General features: G+C 37.6%; 1 protein-coding gene across 1 annotated transcript in view; it reads right to left on the bottom strand.

Moving 5' to 3' along the window:
- ZPBP (zona pellucida binding protein) overlaps positions 1-22,248 on the bottom strand; it is a 222,116-nt gene that overhangs the window by 77,854 nt on the left and 122,014 nt on the right. The window contains exons 5-6 of the mRNA XM_006875279.1: positions 20,492-20,568; positions 3,254-3,431 (exon numbers count right to left, since the gene is read on the bottom strand). Coding sequence (XP_006875341.1) covers positions 3,254-3,431; positions 20,492-20,568 — 255 coding nt within the window. The remainder of the gene's footprint in view (positions 1-3,253; positions 3,432-20,491; positions 20,569-22,248) is intronic.

A 22,248-nucleotide genomic window follows, 5' to 3' on the forward strand; every position in this document is an offset into this window, starting at 1 on the left:
AAACCAGAAGAGTTGTGGGATGACATCATGCACTATGCAGGACAAAAGCAAAATATCATTAAGCAAAGAAAAAAAGAGATGACCAAATTCGATGTCAGAAAAGACCAAAAGGCAAGATCATGTTTACTATTTCTCAAGCCAAAAGAACTGAAGAAAAAGTTCAAGGCTTGTAATAATGAAGGATTCAAATTGAATATTCTAATTAGAAGGATTTTAATATTTGGAGTCTTGGTGTGCCGCAGTAGGATAAGCAATGAGCTTCTAACAGCAAGGGAAGCTGTTCAAACCTATCAACTGCTCCTCAGAAACCCCAGACAAGGATGCTATAAATCAGAACTTACTGAATGGCACTTAACAGCAACAAATCAATACATTACTGAAGGCAAAGTATTGAATGATGCAGAACGCATCCAAAGACTATGGAAGGTATACACAAAGTCACTGAACCAAAAAGAATTTGTCTATGTTCAAACATTTCAAGAGGTAGCATGCGATCAATAACTAATGGTACTGAAGGAAGAAGTCCAAGGTACACTGAAGGCATTGGCAAAGAACAAGGCTCCAGAAATTGATGGAATACAAATTGAAACCTTTCAACACACTGATGCAGAACAGGAGGCACTTACTCATCTATGACAAGAAATTTGGAAGACAGCTACTTGGTCAACTTATTTGTGTCCATTCCAACAAAAGGTGGTCAAACGGAATGTGGAAATCAAACAATATGATTAATATCCCATGTAAGTAAAATTTTTGTTGAAGATCATTCAAAACAGCTGCAACAATACATCGACAGAGAACTTCCAGAATATCAAGCTGGATTCAAAAAAGGATGTACAAGTACAGATGTCATCACTGATGTCAGATGTATTTGGGCTGAAAGCAGAGAATACCAGAAAGATGTTTACTTGTGCTTATTGATTATGCAAAGGCTTTCAACTGTGTGGATCATGAAAAGTTATGGATAGCATTGCAAAGAATGGGTATTCCAGAATACTCAGTTGTGCTCACAAGGAACCTGTACATAGACCATGAGATAGTTGTTCAAATAGAGGAAGGGGATACTGAATGGTTTAAATTCAGGAAAGGTGTGGGCCAGGACTGTATTCTTTCACCATACTTATTCAGTCAGTATGCTGAGCAAATAATCCAAAAAGCTGGATTATATGAAGAAGAGCGTGGCATCAGGTTTAAAGGAAGACTCATGAACAACCTGTAATGTGCAGATAATATAACTTTGCTTGCTTTAAGCAAAGAGGACATAAGTACTTACTGATGAAGATAAGTATGGATTGCATCTCAATGTAAAGAAAACAAAAATCCTCACAACTGGGTTACTAAATGACATCATGATAAGTGGAGAAAAGTCTGAAGCTGTACAAGACTCTATTTTGCTTGGATTCACAATCAACACTCATGGAAGCAGCAGTCAAGAAATCAAAGGACGTACTGCATTAGGCAAATTTGCCTAATACCATAGAAGAATTGATGCATTTGGGTTATGGTTTTAGAGAAGAATGTTGAAAGAAGAATATTGAAAGTACCATGGACTACCAGAAAAACAAACAAATGTCTGTTGGAAGAAGTATAGCCAGAATGCTCCTTAGAATCCAGGAGGGTCAGACATCGACTCACATACTATGGACATATTAACAGGAGGGACAAGTTCCTGGAGAAGGGCATCATGCTTAGTAAAGTGGAGGATCAGAAAAAAAGATGAAACCCCAACCCCCACCCCAATGAGACGGATAGGCACAGTGGCAGCAGTAATGGGCTCTAGCTTAACAACTGTGTGGATTGTACTGTACCGGGGAGTTTTTAGTTCTGTTGTGCATATGGTTGCTATGAGCTGGAACCAACTCAATGGTATCTAACAACAACATATACTAGAAAGCCATTAGAGATTAAAAATTATCTCACTCAACATCTAATAACAGAAATTAAGAAACATCTTTATCCTCATCCTAAGGCTATAGAACTCTCTTTTAAAATAAAGATGAAGATGGATATGTGTCAGCTTGTGGCCCAGATCCTTAAAGCTAGAATCAGGTCATAAAAACATTGGTTGTTGTTGTCGTTATGGGCCGTGCAGTCGGTGCTGACTCATAGAGACCCTGTACAGGGTTTCCGAGGCTGTGAATCTTTACGGGAGCAGAAAGCCTCATCTTTCTCCCACGGAACAGCTGGTAGTTTTGAACTGCTGATCATGAGATAAGCAGCCCGATTCATAACCACTATGCTACCAGAGCTCCTTAAAACCATTGGTAGTAAAAGAAATAACATACTTATTCCTCAAGAGGGAAAAAAAAAAAAAAAACAGTAAGAAGATACTTACACTAAACTATATAAAGTCAAACTCATCAATAATGGGTATTAAATGAAATATCATTTGCTCCTTTTGGGGAAAGGAACTCTAAGTGCCACCACCCATCTGTCAGTTTCTTATACTGTGGTTACTACAATTCTAGAGAGCCCTGGTGTACCAGGTAAGATAAGCATTGGACTTTTTTCATCATAAAGTTCGCAATTCAAACCCATCAGCTGCTCTCAGAAACCCTATACAAGGTTGCTATGAGTCAGAATCAACACCACAGCAGACTACAACAACAGGATTATGACTGAACATTATGCTACGGATATTTCAAATACCAAAAGGGTCAACTATGTTGAACAGGTTTCCGCAGAGCTTCTACACTAAGGTAAACAAAGAACCAGTCAATGAAAGACCTATGAATCACTGCAGAATGTTGCCTCTAGTCACAATAGAACATTGCTTGATATTGTGCTGGAAGTTGAGACCATTAGGCAGCAAGGTACTCAAAATACACGATGAAAACAGCCATTGATAAATTTGAGCATACTGGTGACCATGGACATGGGGCAGCACTGAGCAGTGCTTTAGTTCTGGTATACATGCTTTAGTTCTGTTATACAGGCACGGTGAGCTGTAGCCAACTATAGGTAAGTATTAACAACAATATTACATGACTCAAAACACTTCACTGTGTTTTCTCCCAGACAACTGCCTAATGCTACTCACCCTCTTTGCTGCAGTATTAATACTGGAGCAGAATTAAACCAGCATTTTTTCTTTTACACTTTCAAATTAACATAGTCTTTTCAAATCACTGCTTCAAATAAACAAAAGGAATATTTAAGTGATACTTAAAACAACAGATAGGTATAATAAAAATAAGTGAACTTTCATTAAATAAAAAAAAAAAAAAAATTGAAATTAGAGTTCATTACATACCACAGCATTCAGGACAGTTTGGATGTGACAGGGCATTCATTCCATACCCTGGAAAGCAGCGGTTAATCCAAACCATTTGGAGAGTACCTTCAATGTAGTAGATTTCAGGCAATGGCTCTGCACGTTTGCCCAGAGCTTCTACTTGTTGATTAAAAAATCTCTCTATGAGATTTTTAGCCTGAAATATAAATACAATTTGGAAAAAATTAGCCACCTTTTATATAAATCAATGTACTTTTAGAATGACTAAGGTTACTTACAAATTTAGAGGCAAGAAAAAACAAAGTCTCCGTGTATTTGTTTCTTCTTGCATTGACAGAATACAAATAACACTTGTAAAAAAATCTTCAAATCTCAAGTATTTTCAAATATGTTTCCACATAAAATATATAGAAACTACCTGCATCAATAACTATACTTTTGGTACCTTTTGATTCTGAATAATATATTTGAGGATCTATGAGTAGTTACGACAGTTCTTTAAAAACAAGCAAGTTGCTTGCCCAGGAGACATCAAGGCAAGTGGTCAGGTCCCCTCAGTGCAAACCCTCTTCCAAAACTAAGACTCAATGGGAATACACGCTCTGATTGGCGACCATGTTCGTGAGTGAAAAACAGCAATGAAGCGGCAAGATAAGCCCTAAAATGTTCAACAGACTCCTGTGAACCCGGGTGGAAACCTGGTCAGCCAGCTGTGTGGCAAGACCTGGGGACTCTTGGGCCAGAGTCAGTGACATAGATAGCCACAGAGGACTAGAGTGGAGAGTGAAGCGTTCAGCTGATAAGAAGAGAGGGGATATGTGCAAGAACACCCACACTTGCAGACAATACCCACTTGTCCTGGCTTTAAGATGATCAGAGCTCAACCAGAAGAAGAAAGAAGAGGAAAAAAAGCATAATCTGATACAATTTGATGAACTTGACCTACACCTATGGAGGCAGTAGCTCAAAAGAGGGAACAAATCCTTACTCAAGAATCATTCCCACCCCCTCCACACATACAGAGTAGACAGGGATGGACAACTTGGACATTGGCTACCCAAAGTGGGGAGGGGGGGCTACAAAGGCAAGAAGTGACTGGCTTACAAAGCTTTCATGAGGGAACCTAGATCCAGGAGGCGTGGAGGCAGGTAGAATCTTCACAGAGTAGCATACAATATGTCTAGGCAGGGCTGATGAAATGAAATGCAGATAGCTCTCTTGTGATACAATAGTGAATAATTGGTATCAGGACTGTTGTGAGGGTTGGAAATATAAAGGTAGACATTTTATAGCAAGGAGGGAATGATTAACTTTTCAGTCTAGGAGCAGAGGTCCCTAGGACCATCAGTGGAGAAGAGCGGAGAGTGGGACCCTACCCAGAGAAGCAGTGATGCCTGAGATGGAGGCAGAGACAATGACATGGAGAGATGGAACAGCTGGGGACTTGAGATCCAGAGAGGGAGAGGGGCTGTGTGTTGTGGACTGGTGGGGAGGTGGGGGTGGGATCGACTTGCAACAACTTTGGTTGGTTGATGATGCATGGAGGGGAGTGTAACCATGGCAATGAAATGAAACAATATACGATAGAATGAAAGTAAAACTACTGTTCTCCCATGTAAACTATAACATAATTCACTATAAAACATTTATTTAAAAAAAAAATTTAAATGTACTATAAAGTACTCTAAAAGGAGCTCTGCTAGAGTAGTGGGTTGTGAGTGGGCCTGCTAACCACAAGCTACAAGTTGCTCCATGGGAGAAAGATGAGGCTCTCTCTGCTCTCATAAAGATTCGCAGCCTTGGAAACCCTGTCCAGGGATAGTAGAAATTGGAACCAACTCCACAGCACACAATCACCACCACCATCAAAATATTCTAAATTTGGCAGTTCAAACTCACCATCCACCCTCAGAAACACTATACAGGGGTGCTATGAGTCTGATGTGACTCAAGGGCATACAACAAAAGACTGAAAGTCAGTTATCTTGAGGCATACCATGCTCTCTACTCATTCTACAAAGAAATACATTTTGAAACAACACTATGGCATATTGGGGTGTCATGCAATGGGTCCCAAAATTAAGTTTTTAGAATAAATAAGGCATCATTCTCTTCTATAATTACTTTACATTTACAATCATTATCCTGGCTTCAGTCATAAAATTAACAAAAGACTTTAATTTCTGCTAATTCTACCATGCTGAATTGTGCCTTTATTCAGGAATATGGATGGATGGACACAGGACAATATATAACTACTAATGGCGAACCTTAACTTACTCAGGTCTCCTGATACTTATTAATTATATTACTTCCATACATATTTGTACAAATAATTATAACATACTAAATTAAACCTGGACTCCTGGTGCAGCACTGTAAGATAAGCACTGGAGATAGCACATCACAAGGTTGATAGTTCAAACTCTCTACATGCTCTTCAGAAACCCTCTAAAGGGTTGCCTTGAGTTGGAAATGACTGGATGGTACTTAATAACAACAAATTCAACTTAATGCGCAACTCCTGCTCTTCTATTACTCACTTACTACCTTTCACAGTTTAAGCAGTTTTTCTTATACATTCTAAAGAATCTTTAATCTATTCCACAGTCAACTATACAGTACTGGTAAGAAACGTTTAAGAGGCAAATTAATGTGGTATTTATTTAATTGTACATAGGACCATGTGATAGGTTCTGTGTCAACTTGATTGAGGCAGGATTCCCAGTTGTTTGACTGCTGATAGCTAACTCTGTGATGACTGATTATGAGCAGGCATAGTTAACTCTATAATGATTGCCTATGAGCAGCTAATCAATGGCAAGGATGTTTCCTTGGGGGTGAGACCTGCTCCCAATGTAACGGACATGCAGGAAAGAGTCGTTCTAATTTTGGCTGGATCAGGATCTTACATCTGGGTCATCTTCCAACCTCCGTTTCTTTGAACCTGAACCAGTGGCTCTATTGTGTGTTTGCCTGCTGGGCTTGCCCACTGAACATTCCTGGAAAACCAGATTCCCACCGGAATGCCCTGCACCCATGTTCCTATCACCCTGATTGGTGTGCTCCGTACTGCTGTTTCTGTGGCATGCCTTCCCAGGCTTGGTCACCCTGCTTCTGCCCCTGCTCCATGGTCCTACTCTGTGCCTTGACTTGGGTTTCCTGATCTTGGTTTGGGTGGCCTGCATTTAGGACTCTCCTATCTCTACAATCATGAGCTATTTCCTTAATATAAATTTCTCTTGAGATATATATATATATCAATATCTATCTATCTGTCTATCTATCTATCTATCTCTACAGTTACAGATATAGATATAAACATAGACATAGATAGATAGTCCTGGTGTGGTGCTGTGGGCTAACGTGTCAGGCTGCAAAGTCATCTGAACTGCATGGTCGGTGGTTCAAGCTCACCAGCTGCTCCTTGGAAACCCTATAGAGGGTCGCTATGGGTCGGAATGAACTCGATGGCACTACACAACAGCATACACATACATAGTGAGAGAACTGGTTTTTGCTTTTCTAGAGAATACAACCTATGACAGATCAATTACCAGACTGTAACTGAATGTTTCAGGAGACACAAGCATAATCATTCAACTTTTGAGTCCTCTCCCCTCACACCAAAAGCTGAAGGAAAAGAATTAGGCTAATTCACAGAAAACTTGGTATCTAAAATGATCACATGAATTTTCCCTCTAAAAAGCAAAAGTACAGATCTCCTAGTTAAAAAAAAACTATACTACCAGCTGCTCCGTGGGAGAAAGATGAGGCAATCTGCTCCCGTAAAGATGTACAGCCTCGGAAACCCTATTCAGGGTCGCTATGAGTCGAAAGCGACTCGACGGCACTTAACAACAACAACAACAACAATGCAAATCAGTAAATTTTTGAACACTGAATATTTTGATAAAAGATCTGGTGTTAATAATTAAAGGAATTCGGGAATAAATTTAAAATATCATACACGATATGAAATCAGTCTAATTAGGACTCGACTCCAACTCCAGTGAAAGGAAACAAGGTAACAATGACACCTGAAAGAGAGAGTCCCTTGGTTTTTATATATTGTTATCATCTACACAGGTGAAATATATGGAGAAAAAAACTTATCGGCATTGAACATGGTTGGAAATAAGAAAAGGAAATGGAGGTTTATTGCATTGGCAAGATTGTGAATTTCAGAAGGAAACACTGGTGATCTTTGGGCACAAGAACCAAATAAAATTGTAATGTCCCAGTGGAGACTATAGAAAATGATTCATAAAAAAACAAAATTTTTCAGTTTCATGTTAGGAATACTGTAACAAGGAAAATGTCTATTAGTGAATTATGCAGAGAGCTATCATACAAAGCTAACTTTTGAAACAAGACCAAAGGGAGTAAGGAGTAAAGAAAGGGTTAAATAATAGTTTGAATTCTATGAAAACTGGAATTCATTCATAAGAAGTTTAACAAATCTCAGGATTTAGAAAAGAAAACTGTCATTAGTGGTTTGGGAACTACTTTAATGTTGAAGGAAAACAAAATAAAATCTTTTCATTGAGTGGTATCATAAGAAGTGATTGTTCCATAAGAATTGGAATTTGCACTTCAAAACTAGGCTTTTAGAGGAAAATTTCAAGACAAATTTTACTTTATATTTTGAAACCATTCACAATTAAACCTGGTATACTTGACATATTAAGTTTTGCTTGCTTGTTTTTGTTTTGATTTGTTTTCATTAGTGTATTTCTACAGGAAAAAGCAAATAGACAAGATAGAGATGGGGCAGGAAAATATGAGACCAAAAAAAAAAAAATACAGAAATAGATCCCTATTTCCAATGCTGGGATGGACTGCTGCTGTTATTGTTAGATGCTGTTGAGTCAGTTCTGACTCATAGTAACCCTGTATGGGGTTTCCAAGGAGCAACTGGTGGGTTTGAACTGCCAACCTTGTGGTACAAACAAACCTTGGAGTCTGATGCTTTATCCCACAGTGCTACAAAAAAAATCTGCCTGCTAAAAATCTAGCAGAATAAAAGAACAAAGATCTTGTGTAGCCATATTGCAACAATGTTGTTCTTGTTGTTGTTAAGTGCCATCGAGTCGGTTCAGACCCATAGTGACCCTGTATAGTGTTTCTGAGAAGCAACTGGTGAGCTTGAACCATCAACCGTGTGATTCAAACCCACTTTGCTGTCCAGCACATTAACCCACAGCACCACCTCAGGACTCCTAAGAAGGGAAAAAAATCAAAACTGTGTTAGGGGAGGAATGAAGGTACAAGTTAGAAAAAAAATCTACAGACCTAATAGTAGCTGGATTCCTAATTGTTACCATGATAATCTCAGTATTCCAGGATGTTACACTAGCCTAAAGGGAACAGGAGAAAAGCCTTAAACTTATCAAAGAGACACTCTAACTGAAACAGTTGAAAAGGGAGGTGGGGTTTGGGGTGTTGTTTGTTTGAGGTGGGGTTTGGGGTGTTGCTGTTAATAGCTGTCGAGTTGGTTCCGACCCATACTGGCCCTGTATAGGGTTTCCAAGGAGCAGTTGGTGAACTTGAATCTCTGACCTTGTGGTGCAAACCAACCTTACAGTCTAGCACGTTAACCCACAGCACCACACCAGGACTCTGGGGTTTGGGGTATTGTTGTTGTTAAGTGCCACAGAGTAGGTTCCAACCCATAGCAACCCTGTATAGGGTTTCCGAGGAGCAGCTGGTGAGCTTGCTGCTGGCCTTGCAGTTCAAATGGCTTTGCAGTCTAGCGCATTAACCCATAGTGCCACATCAGGACTCCCGGGGTTTGAGGTAGGGGGTTTTGGGAAAGGGGTTTTGGGTAGGGGTATCCAAAAGGAAAATAAGAAAACTTCTCTCAAAGTTAGGAGGCAGAAAGTGAATTCCTGAGAATTCCTAAACAATAAATAACAATAACAAGTTCTTGGGATTTTCATTTTGCCTCAAAACCCCTCAATCTGGAGCTTAAGACAGCAATTCAAAACCACTAAATGGTACAGACTAAGAGAAAATAAAAGTTCTCTAATCAAAGGGTCAAGAAATGAGTAGCCGAGCAAGTCAGAAAATGTTCTGACAATAACTACTTCTGTGTGTAGTCACGCGCTTATTTAGTCTATTAAAACGGAAACCACCCACCCCTCACACCAGATTGTATGGCTGTGGTGCAGTGCATTATCTAATGTCTCTTCTAGCCATCGTCTATAACTCCCACCAGGCATTTCTACCTTGCTGAGTCTGGATAAGAGAAGGTGGGAGAAGATCCTGATGAGATGACACTATTCAACTACGGAAGTTAGTAGAGTTCATTGTAACTGTGAAAACTTGGAACTGTAGCATTGGTATAAAATACACAATCTGAGAAACAGGAGGGGGAATCTCACTACCATCAAGGGAGAAGAACCAAGAGTGGACTGTGTCCTTTGGATAAGGAGCCCCCTGCATGTTGAACCTCCTCAATGCAGGGACAAATGCTGTGACACCAGAGGAGTGGCAGAGAAGCAGCAGCAGCAGAACCAAGAAGGAGAGCAAGAGCCAGAGCAGTGGTCTTCGCAGCCCACTGAGCAAGTAAACCTGGGAGACTGAGCAGGAAGCTTGCTTACAGAGGACGGTGCCTCCAGGCACTGAAGTGGACGGAGGGGCTAGGTTTGCTGACCCACTGGGATAAAGTCAACTGCCTGCTGGTTGAGGTTTAGTGTGGAGTGTTGTGTCTTGTGGGCATTTATCAGCAACGAGTTAGAACAACTGTGGCTGGAGCATTTTCAGATCCTGTATTGTAACCTGACAACTTTCTGAATAAATCTCATAACTTTGAGTATGGTGTGAGTGCTACAAAGTCATTGTGACAAATTCAAACCCAATAAATAGAGAATCAGAGTATTGTGAGAGTGAGAGGAATCCTTAGTGACTCTTTTTTTTTTTTTTTTTTTTGCAGTTACTGTTGTTGTTAGGTGATGTCAGTTGGTTCCAACTCACAGTGACCCTGTACAAGGTTTCCAAGGAGCAGCTGATGAGCTTGAACTGTCAACCTTATTGTTCAAACCGAACTTGCAGTCCAGAGCATTAACCCACGGTGCAGTGGTGGATAGTAAATCCCACTACATATGCCAACTGTGTCATTTGAAAGTCTCAGCTTCCCTTCCCCACTCAATTTGAGCCACTCATCTGTCAGTGTGTCATACCATGTGGCTTGCATGTTGCTATGAAGCTGGAAGCTATGCCACTGGTATTTTTAATACCAGTACGATCACCCACATGGACAGATTACAGTGGAGCTTCCAGACTAGGACAGACAAGGAAGAAGGAGAGGAAGACTACTTCTGAATGGATTGTTGTTGTTGTTAAGTGCCGTCGAGTCCATTCTGACCCATAGCGACCCTGTATAGGGTTTCCACGGAGTGGCTGGTGAGCTTCAACAGCCAACCTTGTGGTTAAAACAGACATAACAGTCCAGCATACTAACCCGCAGAGCCACATCAGGACTCTTGATTCACCAGCCAGAGAAACTCTTATGAAAAGCAGTGGATATTGTTAGATATAGCACCAGAAGATAAACACTGTGAATTGCATCCGAACATTATTACACAGAGTGCCAGATGATGAGCCCCTCAGATTGAAAAGCACTGAAAATACAACTGGGAAAGAGCTGCTTTCTCAAAGCAGAGTTGAAGATGATGACGTGAATGGAGTAAGCTTTCAGGATATTCACTTGCTTATAGGGCACAAAGCAAAATGTGGAGAAACAACTGCAGACATCTGTTAATAATCACAACATGGAATGCACAAAATACAAAGCTAGGAAAACTGGAAGTTGTCAAAAATTACATGGAACACAAATATGAACAACCTAGGCACTAGTGAGATGAAATGGACTGGTAATGGCCATTTTAAATCTGACAATCTTATGGTTTACTATGTTGGGAACAACAAATTTAAGAGGAATGGTGTCACAGTCATCGTCGTAAAGAACATTTCAAGATCCATTTTAAAGTATGATGCTATCTGTGACACAATAATAAACACATGCCTACAAGGAAGACCAGTTAATACTACTTTACTTTAGTATTCTAATTTATACACTAACCACTAAAGCCAGTGATGATAAAATTGAAAAATTCTACCACCATCTTCAGTCTAGAATTGATCAAACATACAATCAGGATGTATTGATAATGAATTACTGATGATTAGAATGAGAAGGTTGGAAACAAAGATGAAGGTTCTAGTTGGAAATATGGGCTTGGTGATAGAAATGATGTGGAAGATTATATGATGGTCATAAAAATGATGTGAAAGACTGCACGATTGCATTGTGCAAGACCAATGACTGATTCATTGCAAATGCCTTCTTTAAAGATATAAAAAGATGGCTATATAAATGGACCTCACTGGATGGAATACACAAGAATCAAATTGATTACAGTGTGGGAAGAGACAGTGGAAAGCCAATATCATCCAAAACAACACCAGGGGCCAACTGTGGAACAGACCATGAATGGCCCATATGCAAGATCAGTCTGAAGCTGAAGAAAATTAAAACAAATTCACAAGAGTCAATATGTGATCTTGAACATTCACACCTGAATTTAGAGGCTATCTTAGGAAGAGCTGTGGAATGACATAGACATACAAGAAGAAAGAAAAGGTCATTTAAAAAACAGTAAAGAAATATAAGACCATAATACATGTCAGAAGAGATTGAAACTTGCTCTAAAGTATACATACACTAAGACAAATTGAAGAAATGTGGAAGTTAAAAAAACTGAACAGAAAGATTCAAAGAGCAACTCTAGAAGACAAAGTCAAACTCTAAGAATTGTATAGTGATCTGGAGTTAGAAAACCAAAAGGGAAGGACACACTCAGCATTTCTCAAGCTGAAAGAACTGAAGAAAAAAAAAAAAATCAGACTTCGATATGCAATATTGAAGTATTACAGGGACAAAATATTGAATTATGCAGAAAGAATCAAAAGGTGGAAGGTACACATATAGTTACTGTAAGAAAAATAAATGTTACATGGTCAACCATTTCAAGAGATAGCATATGATCAATAATTAACGGTACTGAAGGAAGTCCAAGATGCACTGAAGGCATTGGTGAAAAACAAGCCTCCAGGAACTGATGAAATACAAATTGAAACCTTTCATCAAACTGATGTACCACTAGAGGTAGTCACTCAAGTATGCCAAAAAATTTGGAAGGCAGCTACCTCGCCAACCTATTGGAAGAGATCCATGATTGTGACCATTCCAAAGAGAGGTAACATGAGAGATTGTGGAAAGTGTCTAATAAAATCATTAATATCACATGCAAGTAAAATTTTGCTGAAGATAATTTAAAAATGGTTGAAATATTTTTAGAAAGTCAAGTCGGATTCAGAAAAAATGTGGAACAAGGGATATCACTGCTGATATAGATAGATCTTGGATGAAAGCAGAGAATACCAAAAAGATGATTACTTGTGCAACTCAGAGAAACCCTGTACACAGTTTCTAGGGAGCAGCTCATGGATTTGAACTGCTGATCTTGCAGTTCACAGTCCAGTGCCAGTCTCACAGTGCCACACCAGGAGTCTGAGACTACTGTTTATTGTTAAGTGCTGTTGAATCTGATCTGACTCATAGTGACCCTGTATAGGATTTCTGAAGAGCAGCTGGTAAGCTTGAACCACCAACCTTAAAGTTCAAACTTACCTTGCAATCCAGTGCATTAACCTGCAGAGCCACACCAGGACATCGGTGTTGTTGTTAAGTGACTTTGAGTCAGTTCTGACCCATAGAACCCTTATAGGGTTTCTGAGGAACAGTAATTTTTGTTTCTTTCAGCTTCTGGAAGCTACATCTCTTGGCATTCTCTGACTTGTAGATACATCTTCATATGGCATTTTCTGCCCAAGTGTGTCCATTTTCCCTTTTATATACCACTCAGGAAGGATTAGAATCCACCCTACTCCATTATGACCTCCTTAACTAAAAGGAGCACTGGTAGCACTATGGGATAAGCACTTGGATACAAACTTCAAGGTCAGCAGTTCAAACCCACCAGAGGCTCAGCAGGAGAAAAACGAGACTATTTGCTTTGGTAAAGAATTAGAGTCTTAGAAATCCTAAGGAACAGTTCAACCCTGTCCTATATGGTCACTATGCTTTGGAGGTTACTTAATGACAACTTTTTCTTTATTGTTGTTTCGTTTAATTTATTATCTTCAAAAAAACCCTGCTTCCAAAGTTATATTTACAAATACATATTGTTGTTGTCGTTGTTAGGTGCCATTGAGTTAATACTGACTCATAACGACCCTACGCACAACAGAATGAAGCACTGCCTTATCCTGGGCCAACCTCACTACAGTTGCCACGCTTGAGTCCATCGATGCTGCCACTTTGCCAATCCATCTCTCTGGGGGGCTTCTTATTTTTCTCTGACCCTCCACCTTACCAAACATGATATCCTTCTCCAGTGACAATATGTCTGAAGTATGAGAGATGAAGTTTGGCCATCCTGGCCTCCAAGGAGCACTCTGGATGCACTTTTTCCAACATGGATCTATTGGTTCTTTTGGCAGCCTTTATGGCATTTCAGGAGTCCTGGTATCATGCTGTGGGCTAATGCGTCAGACTTCAAAGTCATTTGAACTGCAAGGTCGGTGGTTCAAGCTCACCAGCTGCTCCTTGGAAACCCTATACAGGGTCGCTATGGGTCAGAATCGACTCTATGGCACTTAACAACAACAACATGGCACTTTCAATAGTCTCCTCCCATACCATAACTCAAAAGCATCAATTCTTCTATGGTCTTCCTTATTCACTGTCCAGTTTTTGCATGCATACATAAATTAGGCCTTCCATATATCTTATTGGGGGTGGGGGGGCACAAGTCAACCTTTAAGAATTAGGTTTATATTTTAGTCCAGAAAATTCTAAACAAAACCTGAAAAAAAAACTCATTATTTTCCTAAAGTGGTAAAAGAAATTTATGCTCACAAAAACAAAACAAATTCATGGTTCTTAACATTTTTCATCTAGGCAATAATATGTATCTACTGCTGGCCAATAGGCTTTAAGTGAAGTGATATCTATTTGATGTTTTTAAAGGCTTTGGAAATCTAACATAGCATGCTATCTCTAGTATGTCATAGCATATCCCGAGACGTTTCTAATCCAGCAGGAGACTGTCTCATCAGCTTGAATGTAGAGATAACCCAACACTGAAAACCATGGACTTTTATAGTACATGTGGAAAAATTAAATTTTGTTGTTTTAAACTAGTAAGAATCTGGGTTTTGCTACTTAAGCATAATCTACTATATTCTCATAAATCTACCTTATTATTTTTCTAATAATTGTATGGGATTGGAATGAAGATAAAAACTGCTTTGATGTCTTATATCCTTCAGTGTGACTCTGGAGAAGAATCTCTATTTTCATTCTCAAGCATCTATTACAGTATTTGGGAAATGTTAAGAGGAAGAGAATCATTAGAATGAATTTTAGAAATTATTACCAAGAATACTTATGCCAAAGGTCAAAAAATAAAAGCATGCTTATAATACCTCTAAATCAGTAGTATGATCTATCATATATACTTACTAAATTTAAAAAAAAAAATGAAAACTACATCTTGTCTGGACAATTTGGCATAGGTCCTTATTTGTCTGCTCCTTCTCCGTAAGTAGAACTATAAACCCTGGAAATGGCAAAAGACATAGCCAAAGAAAATTCTGAAAAGTGATAAGACAGTGAGATGGTTTCAGACTCCAGAACTGGAGGAAGAATGGAGAAGCAAGTTCTCTTCTATCCTCTAAGCAACAGAAGAAAGTGGCCCCAATCTGGTGTTTATCTACTCTGACATGGCAACAATTTCTCCCTGGGAATGAAGCGTCATCCCTCTGACAATACTGGGTGAATCCAACATCACTGTAAAGAGGATTGACTGGGGGACCCACCAAAATTAATCAGCCAGATGAGGCTCTCTGCTTTTCCACTGACCCAGAGGCTTTCTTTTTCACTAAGTGATACTAAGATGGGCTGACCAAACAGTCAATAGAGATAAGTACTAAGTACAGCAAGCCTGAGACTCTCCGTCCCGCCCTAAGATATAGGAGTGGGCAAGTAGAACAGTAAAAAGGAACCCAGTCACAATAAGTAATCCAGACCAAAAAGATGCTTTGTCTCCAGAAACCAAAGACCAATGCAGAAACAAGAGAAAGGTGGGCAGAAAAGGAAACAGAGACCTAGCTATAGAAATCAATGTGGCCTGGGAAGTGTCTGTCTACCCAGAATGTTTGAAACTCTCCTTTCTTTGGCTAGAGCTATTGGGGTGAATAGGAAAAAATGGAAAAATATATTCAGGCATAACTAGTATTCCAGTATATGAGGCATATTTGTTCCCAAAAAACTTGAGACTTTATATCTTTGCTGCTGGTACACAGAACCAGAAGGAGACATGATTAAAGCAAATCGTGTACGTTGGGAAACCTCTTTAACCCCAGAAGCCTAAGAAGCAAGGGACTAAGTAGGGGACATTTGTGCAGGAAGTCTTCCACATCCCTCCCCCACCAAGGGTCACCCAATGGCCCTGTCAAGGTAAGTACCTTCTGCCCTCCCAGAGCAGAGGAAGGAAGGAAGGAAGAGAAAGAAAGCATACCATAAAGACCCTGAATACTAAAACAACGCAATCCACAAAAGCAGGCCAAATCCCAGAGATGACTAAATCAGGTAACTGTCACCAAAAATAAAATAACTAAATAGGACTCAGAGGCTCCTAACATAATAGGCAGAATGTGTAAGATATAATTACTCATCATGCAAACAATTAGAAAAATCACAAGTTGAGTAAGAAATTACTGACACCAACACAAGATAAATTAGAAGTTAGAATTACCTGAAAAGGATTGTGAAAAATAGCTTAAACAATTACACATTCTTTTGCAACAAATAAGAAATAAAGCATTGGCAAAGAAATAAAACTTACATTAAAAAAGAACCAGATGGAAGTTATAGAATTATAAATGAAAATAAAGCAATTTAAACACACACACACACACACTGGAAAGTTCATTACTATCATAGGGACTAACTTCAGCATAGAACAGAATTATGAACAATCTAGAAAAACAAACAGAAAATAGACTGGAGGGAAAAGGGACTAAAGGCTCAAGAACCTGTAATAACAAACATTCAATATTTGTATCCTCAGAGTCCAAGAATGAGAGGAGACTGGCAGTATGATGGAAGTAATATCTGAAGAAATAATAGTTGAAAATTCCCATATTTGATAAAAGATACAGACATACAGGTCTAAGAAGCAAACTGAACCCCAAACAGGATAGGCCTACTGGCTGAGTTGTGTTTCCAAAAAAATGAGTTAAAATCTAAACCTCTGTAACCATAAATATGATCTTGATTAGAATTTAAACTTACTCTTGTTTTGTTAAAAGACCAAACCAGTGTATGACTGATGATAAACTATTTTACATCTGAGATATAAAAATATCAGACTAGGCAGAGGCACACATAGACAAATATGCTTAAAAGAAAAAGAATGCCAAGGATCATCTAGATACATCATAATTAAATGCCAAGGATCATCTAGATACATCATAATTACATTTCTGAAAACTAAACACAAATTAAAAACTATTGAAACTTTCATGGAGAAATAACCTGTGTACATAAACGACAATTCAAATGACACCATTAATTATAAACTGAAATAACTGAGAGCAGAACACATTCCATATCGGAAAAATACAATGGACTATAAAAAGAAGAAGGTAGAGCAGCTAGGAAATCTAGCCTTAAAGATTGCTAAATTAAGTTCTTCAAACAGACAGGAAATCATAAAAGGAGTCTAGAAGCATTGTGATGGAAAAAAGGACAATGCATAGAACAGAAATATGGGACATAACAATATATCTTTTTCCATGAGTTTCATAAATGATATTTAATGACTGAACCCAATGACAACACCATGTGTGATGCTGTGGGTTAATGCACTGAACTGTATGTAAGGTTAGTCTGAATCACAAGGCTGATGGTTCAAGACACTTAACAACACACAACAACCATCATCTTAGGACAATAATATTAAAGTGACTCCAAAATAGAAATGACATTTTCACATTTCACACAAAGGCAAAGCATGTTGGTATTAGACGATTGCTAAAGTTATATGAATAATGCAACACTCAGTAAAAACTAAGAAAATGATGCAAAGAGATAAACTCAAAACACTGATGATGAAATTAATAGGAATCCTAGAAAATGTTTACATAATCAAATGGAAGGCAAGAAAGGAGAAACAGAAGAAAGAACTAAGGAAAAAAAAAAAAGATTAATAAAATGTCAGGCTAAAGTGTTAATATATTAATAATTATTTTTAAGTAAATGACTTCAATATACCAAACAAAATATACCAAACTGGATGAATGGATTAAAACAAAAGGAATAAAGAAGCCAATAAACAACAATAATTATGCTGCTTACAAGATACTCACTTTAATATAATGGCACAGGTAGAATCACAAAAAGATGGGAAAAGATAAATATTAATGTAAATAAAAACAAGAGTCTAAATATTAATATCTGATTAAAATATTACAGTCTGGAAAAGATTTAAGTAAGACATAATGGAATTTTCCTATAAACTTTATAAAGCTTCCTTGCATTTGAGATCAAAGAAAATTATTAGAAACAAAGAGGGACATCACATAATGATAAAAGCATCCATCAACAAGCAGTACATAAAGCAAAAATTAATAGAGTTGGAAAAGAAATAGAAAGTTCTACAATTATAATTGGGGACTTCAACACCATCCCCCCTCAAGAATTGGTAGATTAATAGAATTCCATAAGAATGAAAAAGATCCAATAATTACAATCAACCAACAGGATATAACTGACAAAGAGAACCCTCGAACAATAGAACGTAATTTTTTTTTTTTCAAATATCCATTTTTTTTTTTTTTTTTTTAAGATAGACCATCTCCTGGGCCATGAAGCAAACTCGAACTAATTTTAAATAACTAAAATTATATAGTGCATGTTCTTTTGCAATAAAGACTACAAAGTAGAAATAAATACCAGAAAGACAAAAGGTAATTCTCTAAATATGTAGAAACTGAACAAAATAATTCAAAGTAATCTATGGGTCAAACTGGAGGGCTCAGAGAAAATTGAATAATGCATAAAACTAAATGAATCTGAAAGCACAGCATAACAAAATATGTAGGATGAAGCTAAAGCAGTAAAAATCACAGCACTAATTTAAGTAGACAAACAAAAGGAAAGAACACACTCAGCATTTCTTAAGCTGAGAGAACTGAAGAAAAAATTGAAACCTCGACGTGTGTTATTGAAGGATTCTCTGGGCAAATTATTGAATGCTGCAGAAAGCATCAAAAGAAGATGGAAGGAACACACAGAGTCATTGTACCAAAAAGAAATGTTTGATGTTCAACCATTTCAAGAGGTAGTATATGATCAAGAGTCAATGATCCTGAAGGAAGAAGTCCTAGATGTATTGAAGGTATTGGCAAAGATCAAGGCAAAGGAATCGATGTAATATAAATTGAAATCTTTCAACAAACTGATGCAGCACTGGAGGCACTCACTCATCTGTGCCAAGAAATTTGGAAGACAGCTACCGGGCCAACTACCTGGAAGAGATCTGTATTTGTGCCCATTACAAAGAGTGGTGACTCAACCGAATGCAGAAATTATTGGAAAATATCACTGATATCCCATGCAAGTAAATTTTACTGAAGATAATTCAAAAACAGCTGCTATGATTATACAGTGATAGAGAACTTCCAGGGTTCAAGACGAATTCAGAAGATAATGTGGAGTGAGGGATATCATTGCTATCAGATGGATCTTGGTTGTAAGCAGAGAATACCAGAAACAGAATACCTGTGCTTAATGAACTATGCAAAGACTTTCAATTGTGTGGACCATAACATCTAACACATAATAGTAAAGAACTATTCCACTACATTTAATTGTGCTGTTGAAGAATCTGTATGTAGACCAAGAGGCAATTGTTCGAACACCAAATGGCTTAAAATCAGAAAAGATGTGTGCCAGGGTTGTATTCTTTCACATGTGTTCAATCTGTATGCTGAGCATATAATCCAAGAAGCTGGATTATATGAAGAAAAACATGTCATCAGGCTTGGAGGAAGATTCATTAACAACCTGCGATTTGCAGATGATACAACCTTGCTTGCTGAAAATGAAAGTGACTGATGAAGATCAAAGCCTTTGGCATGGATTGCATCACAATATAAAAACAAAACTAAGATCCTCACCACTGGGCCAATAAACAACATCCATATAAATGGAGAAAAGACTGAAGTCAAAGACTTCAATTTTCCCTATTCAACCATCAACTATCATGGAAGCAGCAGTCAAGAAATCAAAAGGCATATTGAATTGGGCAAATCTGCTGCACAAGATCTCTCTAAAGTGTTGAAGAGCAAAAATGTTAGTTTGAGAACTATGGTGTGCCTGACTCAACCCATGGTATTTTCAATAACCTCATATGCATGCAAAAGTTAGGCACTGAATACTGATGACTTCAGTATGTAAGACCTATACCATTAAAATGAAATGTTCAGAATCATTCTAAAATAAATACATGCATACACAAAATATTTTTAAATAATGTGTTTTATAAAAGTTTGTATTATCAGGGATGAGTAGTTAACCATACAAAATTCTGACATAAATTTACTTAGCATGATCTATATATTAAGTGTAATGTACAAGTAAGAATTATACTGAACCTGCTAAGGATTACAGAACAATACTCATCCTACACAAAAACAGGATGCTAGGTGTAGGCAGGATACCAATAGTTAGTAAGCATTATCTAATGCTTTGTATATAAGTAAGCGACTTATTTTTTTTTGAAAAATAATTGAAAAAAAATATTTCAATTATTTTTATTTTTTATGATGGATAAGAGTAACATGGACAGAATTCTGATTAATAATAATCAAGTATGAAAACCAAATAAATGAAAAACTCATCTGCCTTCATGAAATTCATTATGTACAAGTCCAATTTCAAAGCAGTTTATAGAAATATCTGTTCTATTACTATCTTACCATCTGTTAAGCTTTATTATTGAAACACTAGATGTCCTCCATGTGCTTTATGTGTTTATAAAATAGCTAAGTCGCTTATTTATATACAAAGCATATTCATTCACTTTTTATTTTTCTTTTTTCCAGCCTTACATAACATACCTTAGAAAGTCTTTTTGAAGCTTCACAATTATGATCTTTGCATGGCTTGGGTCCTTTTTCAGTGTCTAGAGATGAAACTGAGAAAATATATTTTATCATGGACCATGATATTAAAATTAGCTTTTAAATCATATAGAACAAATATTTTTTACTGTATTTTTATTTCATTAAATATTTAAGCAATTTCCAACTGTTAAGTTTTTCTTTTCAGATACAAACCCAAGTGAAATAGTTATTTTAAAAGTCGGGAAAATCTTACTCTTACAAGACACTTAAGAATTAATCAATTTTCTTGATCATTGACATCTGTTGCTTTTGTAACTTAAATCTCCAAATTCCCAAACTGGTTTTTAACAGTGAAATTATTTTTAACCTTTATATCACACACACACATATTATGCATTCATGTGGAAGCACATACTCATTCAATATTCCATTTAACTCTAGCCATAGGCCACATTGCTGCTGTTGTTAAGTGCCGTTGAGTGGATTCTGACACATAGCAACACTGTATAGGGTTTCCAAGGAGCGGCTGGTGAGCTTGAACTGCTAACCTTGAGTTTCAAACTGACTTTGCAGTCTAGTGCTCATCTTATAATGCCATACCAGGACCGCACAATACCCTTAGGTCATATATGTATTATTTCACAAACTAAATTCTTAACCTCTAACTACCAATTGATGGAGTTAAGAAAAACTTTATCAACCCTGGCAATATACTGTGGTTGGACTATGACAGTCGCTGTGCAACCTGAAATGACAGAGATATTTGTACACGCAAGTAATCATTTATTCAACAAGTAATTATTAAGTGTCAGGCACTGTTCAAACTATATATAACTAAACAGAATCAACAAAATCCTTGCCTTTTTAAAGACTATATTGTAATATAGTAAGGGAGAAAATATTTAAAAATGTAATCAGCACCAACTATACGGTATGATAAGGTGATATGTACTAGGGTTAACAATACAAGCGAAAGCAAAGAGACAAGGACTGCATTTGTGAAATGATACAAGATTGTGGTTTAAAAATCAAGCAATTATAAGAGTATTTAAGCAAAATAATGAAGGGCATCTGAGGGATTCCCATGTGACTATACCATTTAGAGCAGGGTTGGGACAAATCGGCCCATTCAACTTGCTGTTGAATGTAGAAAAGCTAGACAGTTAGAAATAATGAAGTAAGAAACCTGAACAAAAAATTTCAAAAGACAGCTTAAGAAGACAAAGTGAAATATTATAATGAAATGTACAAACAACTGGAGTTAGGAAACCAAAAGAGAAGAACATGCTCAGTAATCCTTAAGATGAAAAAAACTAAAAAAAAATTCAAATAAGGCCCAGGAAATCATTTGGTCCGGCAGTGCCAAGGCAACTGCAATTCCAGCCATCACATTTGCTATTGTTGTTGTTAACTACCATCAAGTCAGTTCTGACCCACAGTGACCCGGTTCAGTGTTTCCAAGGAGAGGCTGGTGAGTTTGAACCACTGACCTTGCTGTTTAAACTGACCTTGCAATTGAGTGCTTATCCTACAGCTCCACACCGGGACTTCAGCCACCACATTTGTTGTTGTTGTTATTAAGTGTTGTCAAGTCAGTTCCAACTCATAGTAACCCTGTATAGAGTTTCCAAGGAATAGCTGATGGATTTGAACTGCTGACTTTGTGGTTCTCAGTCCAGTGCTTTTCCTGTAATGCCATACCAGGACTCCAGTCATCATACTGTTGTTGTTGTTGTTGTCAGGTGCCATAG

This window comes from Chrysochloris asiatica, unplaced genomic scaffold (genome assembly GCF_000296735.1).
Source record: "Chrysochloris asiatica unplaced genomic scaffold, ChrAsi1.0 scaffold00317, whole genome shotgun sequence".
In the NCBI taxonomy this organism is placed as follows: Eukaryota; Metazoa; Chordata; class Mammalia; order Afrosoricida; family Chrysochloridae; genus Chrysochloris; species Chrysochloris asiatica.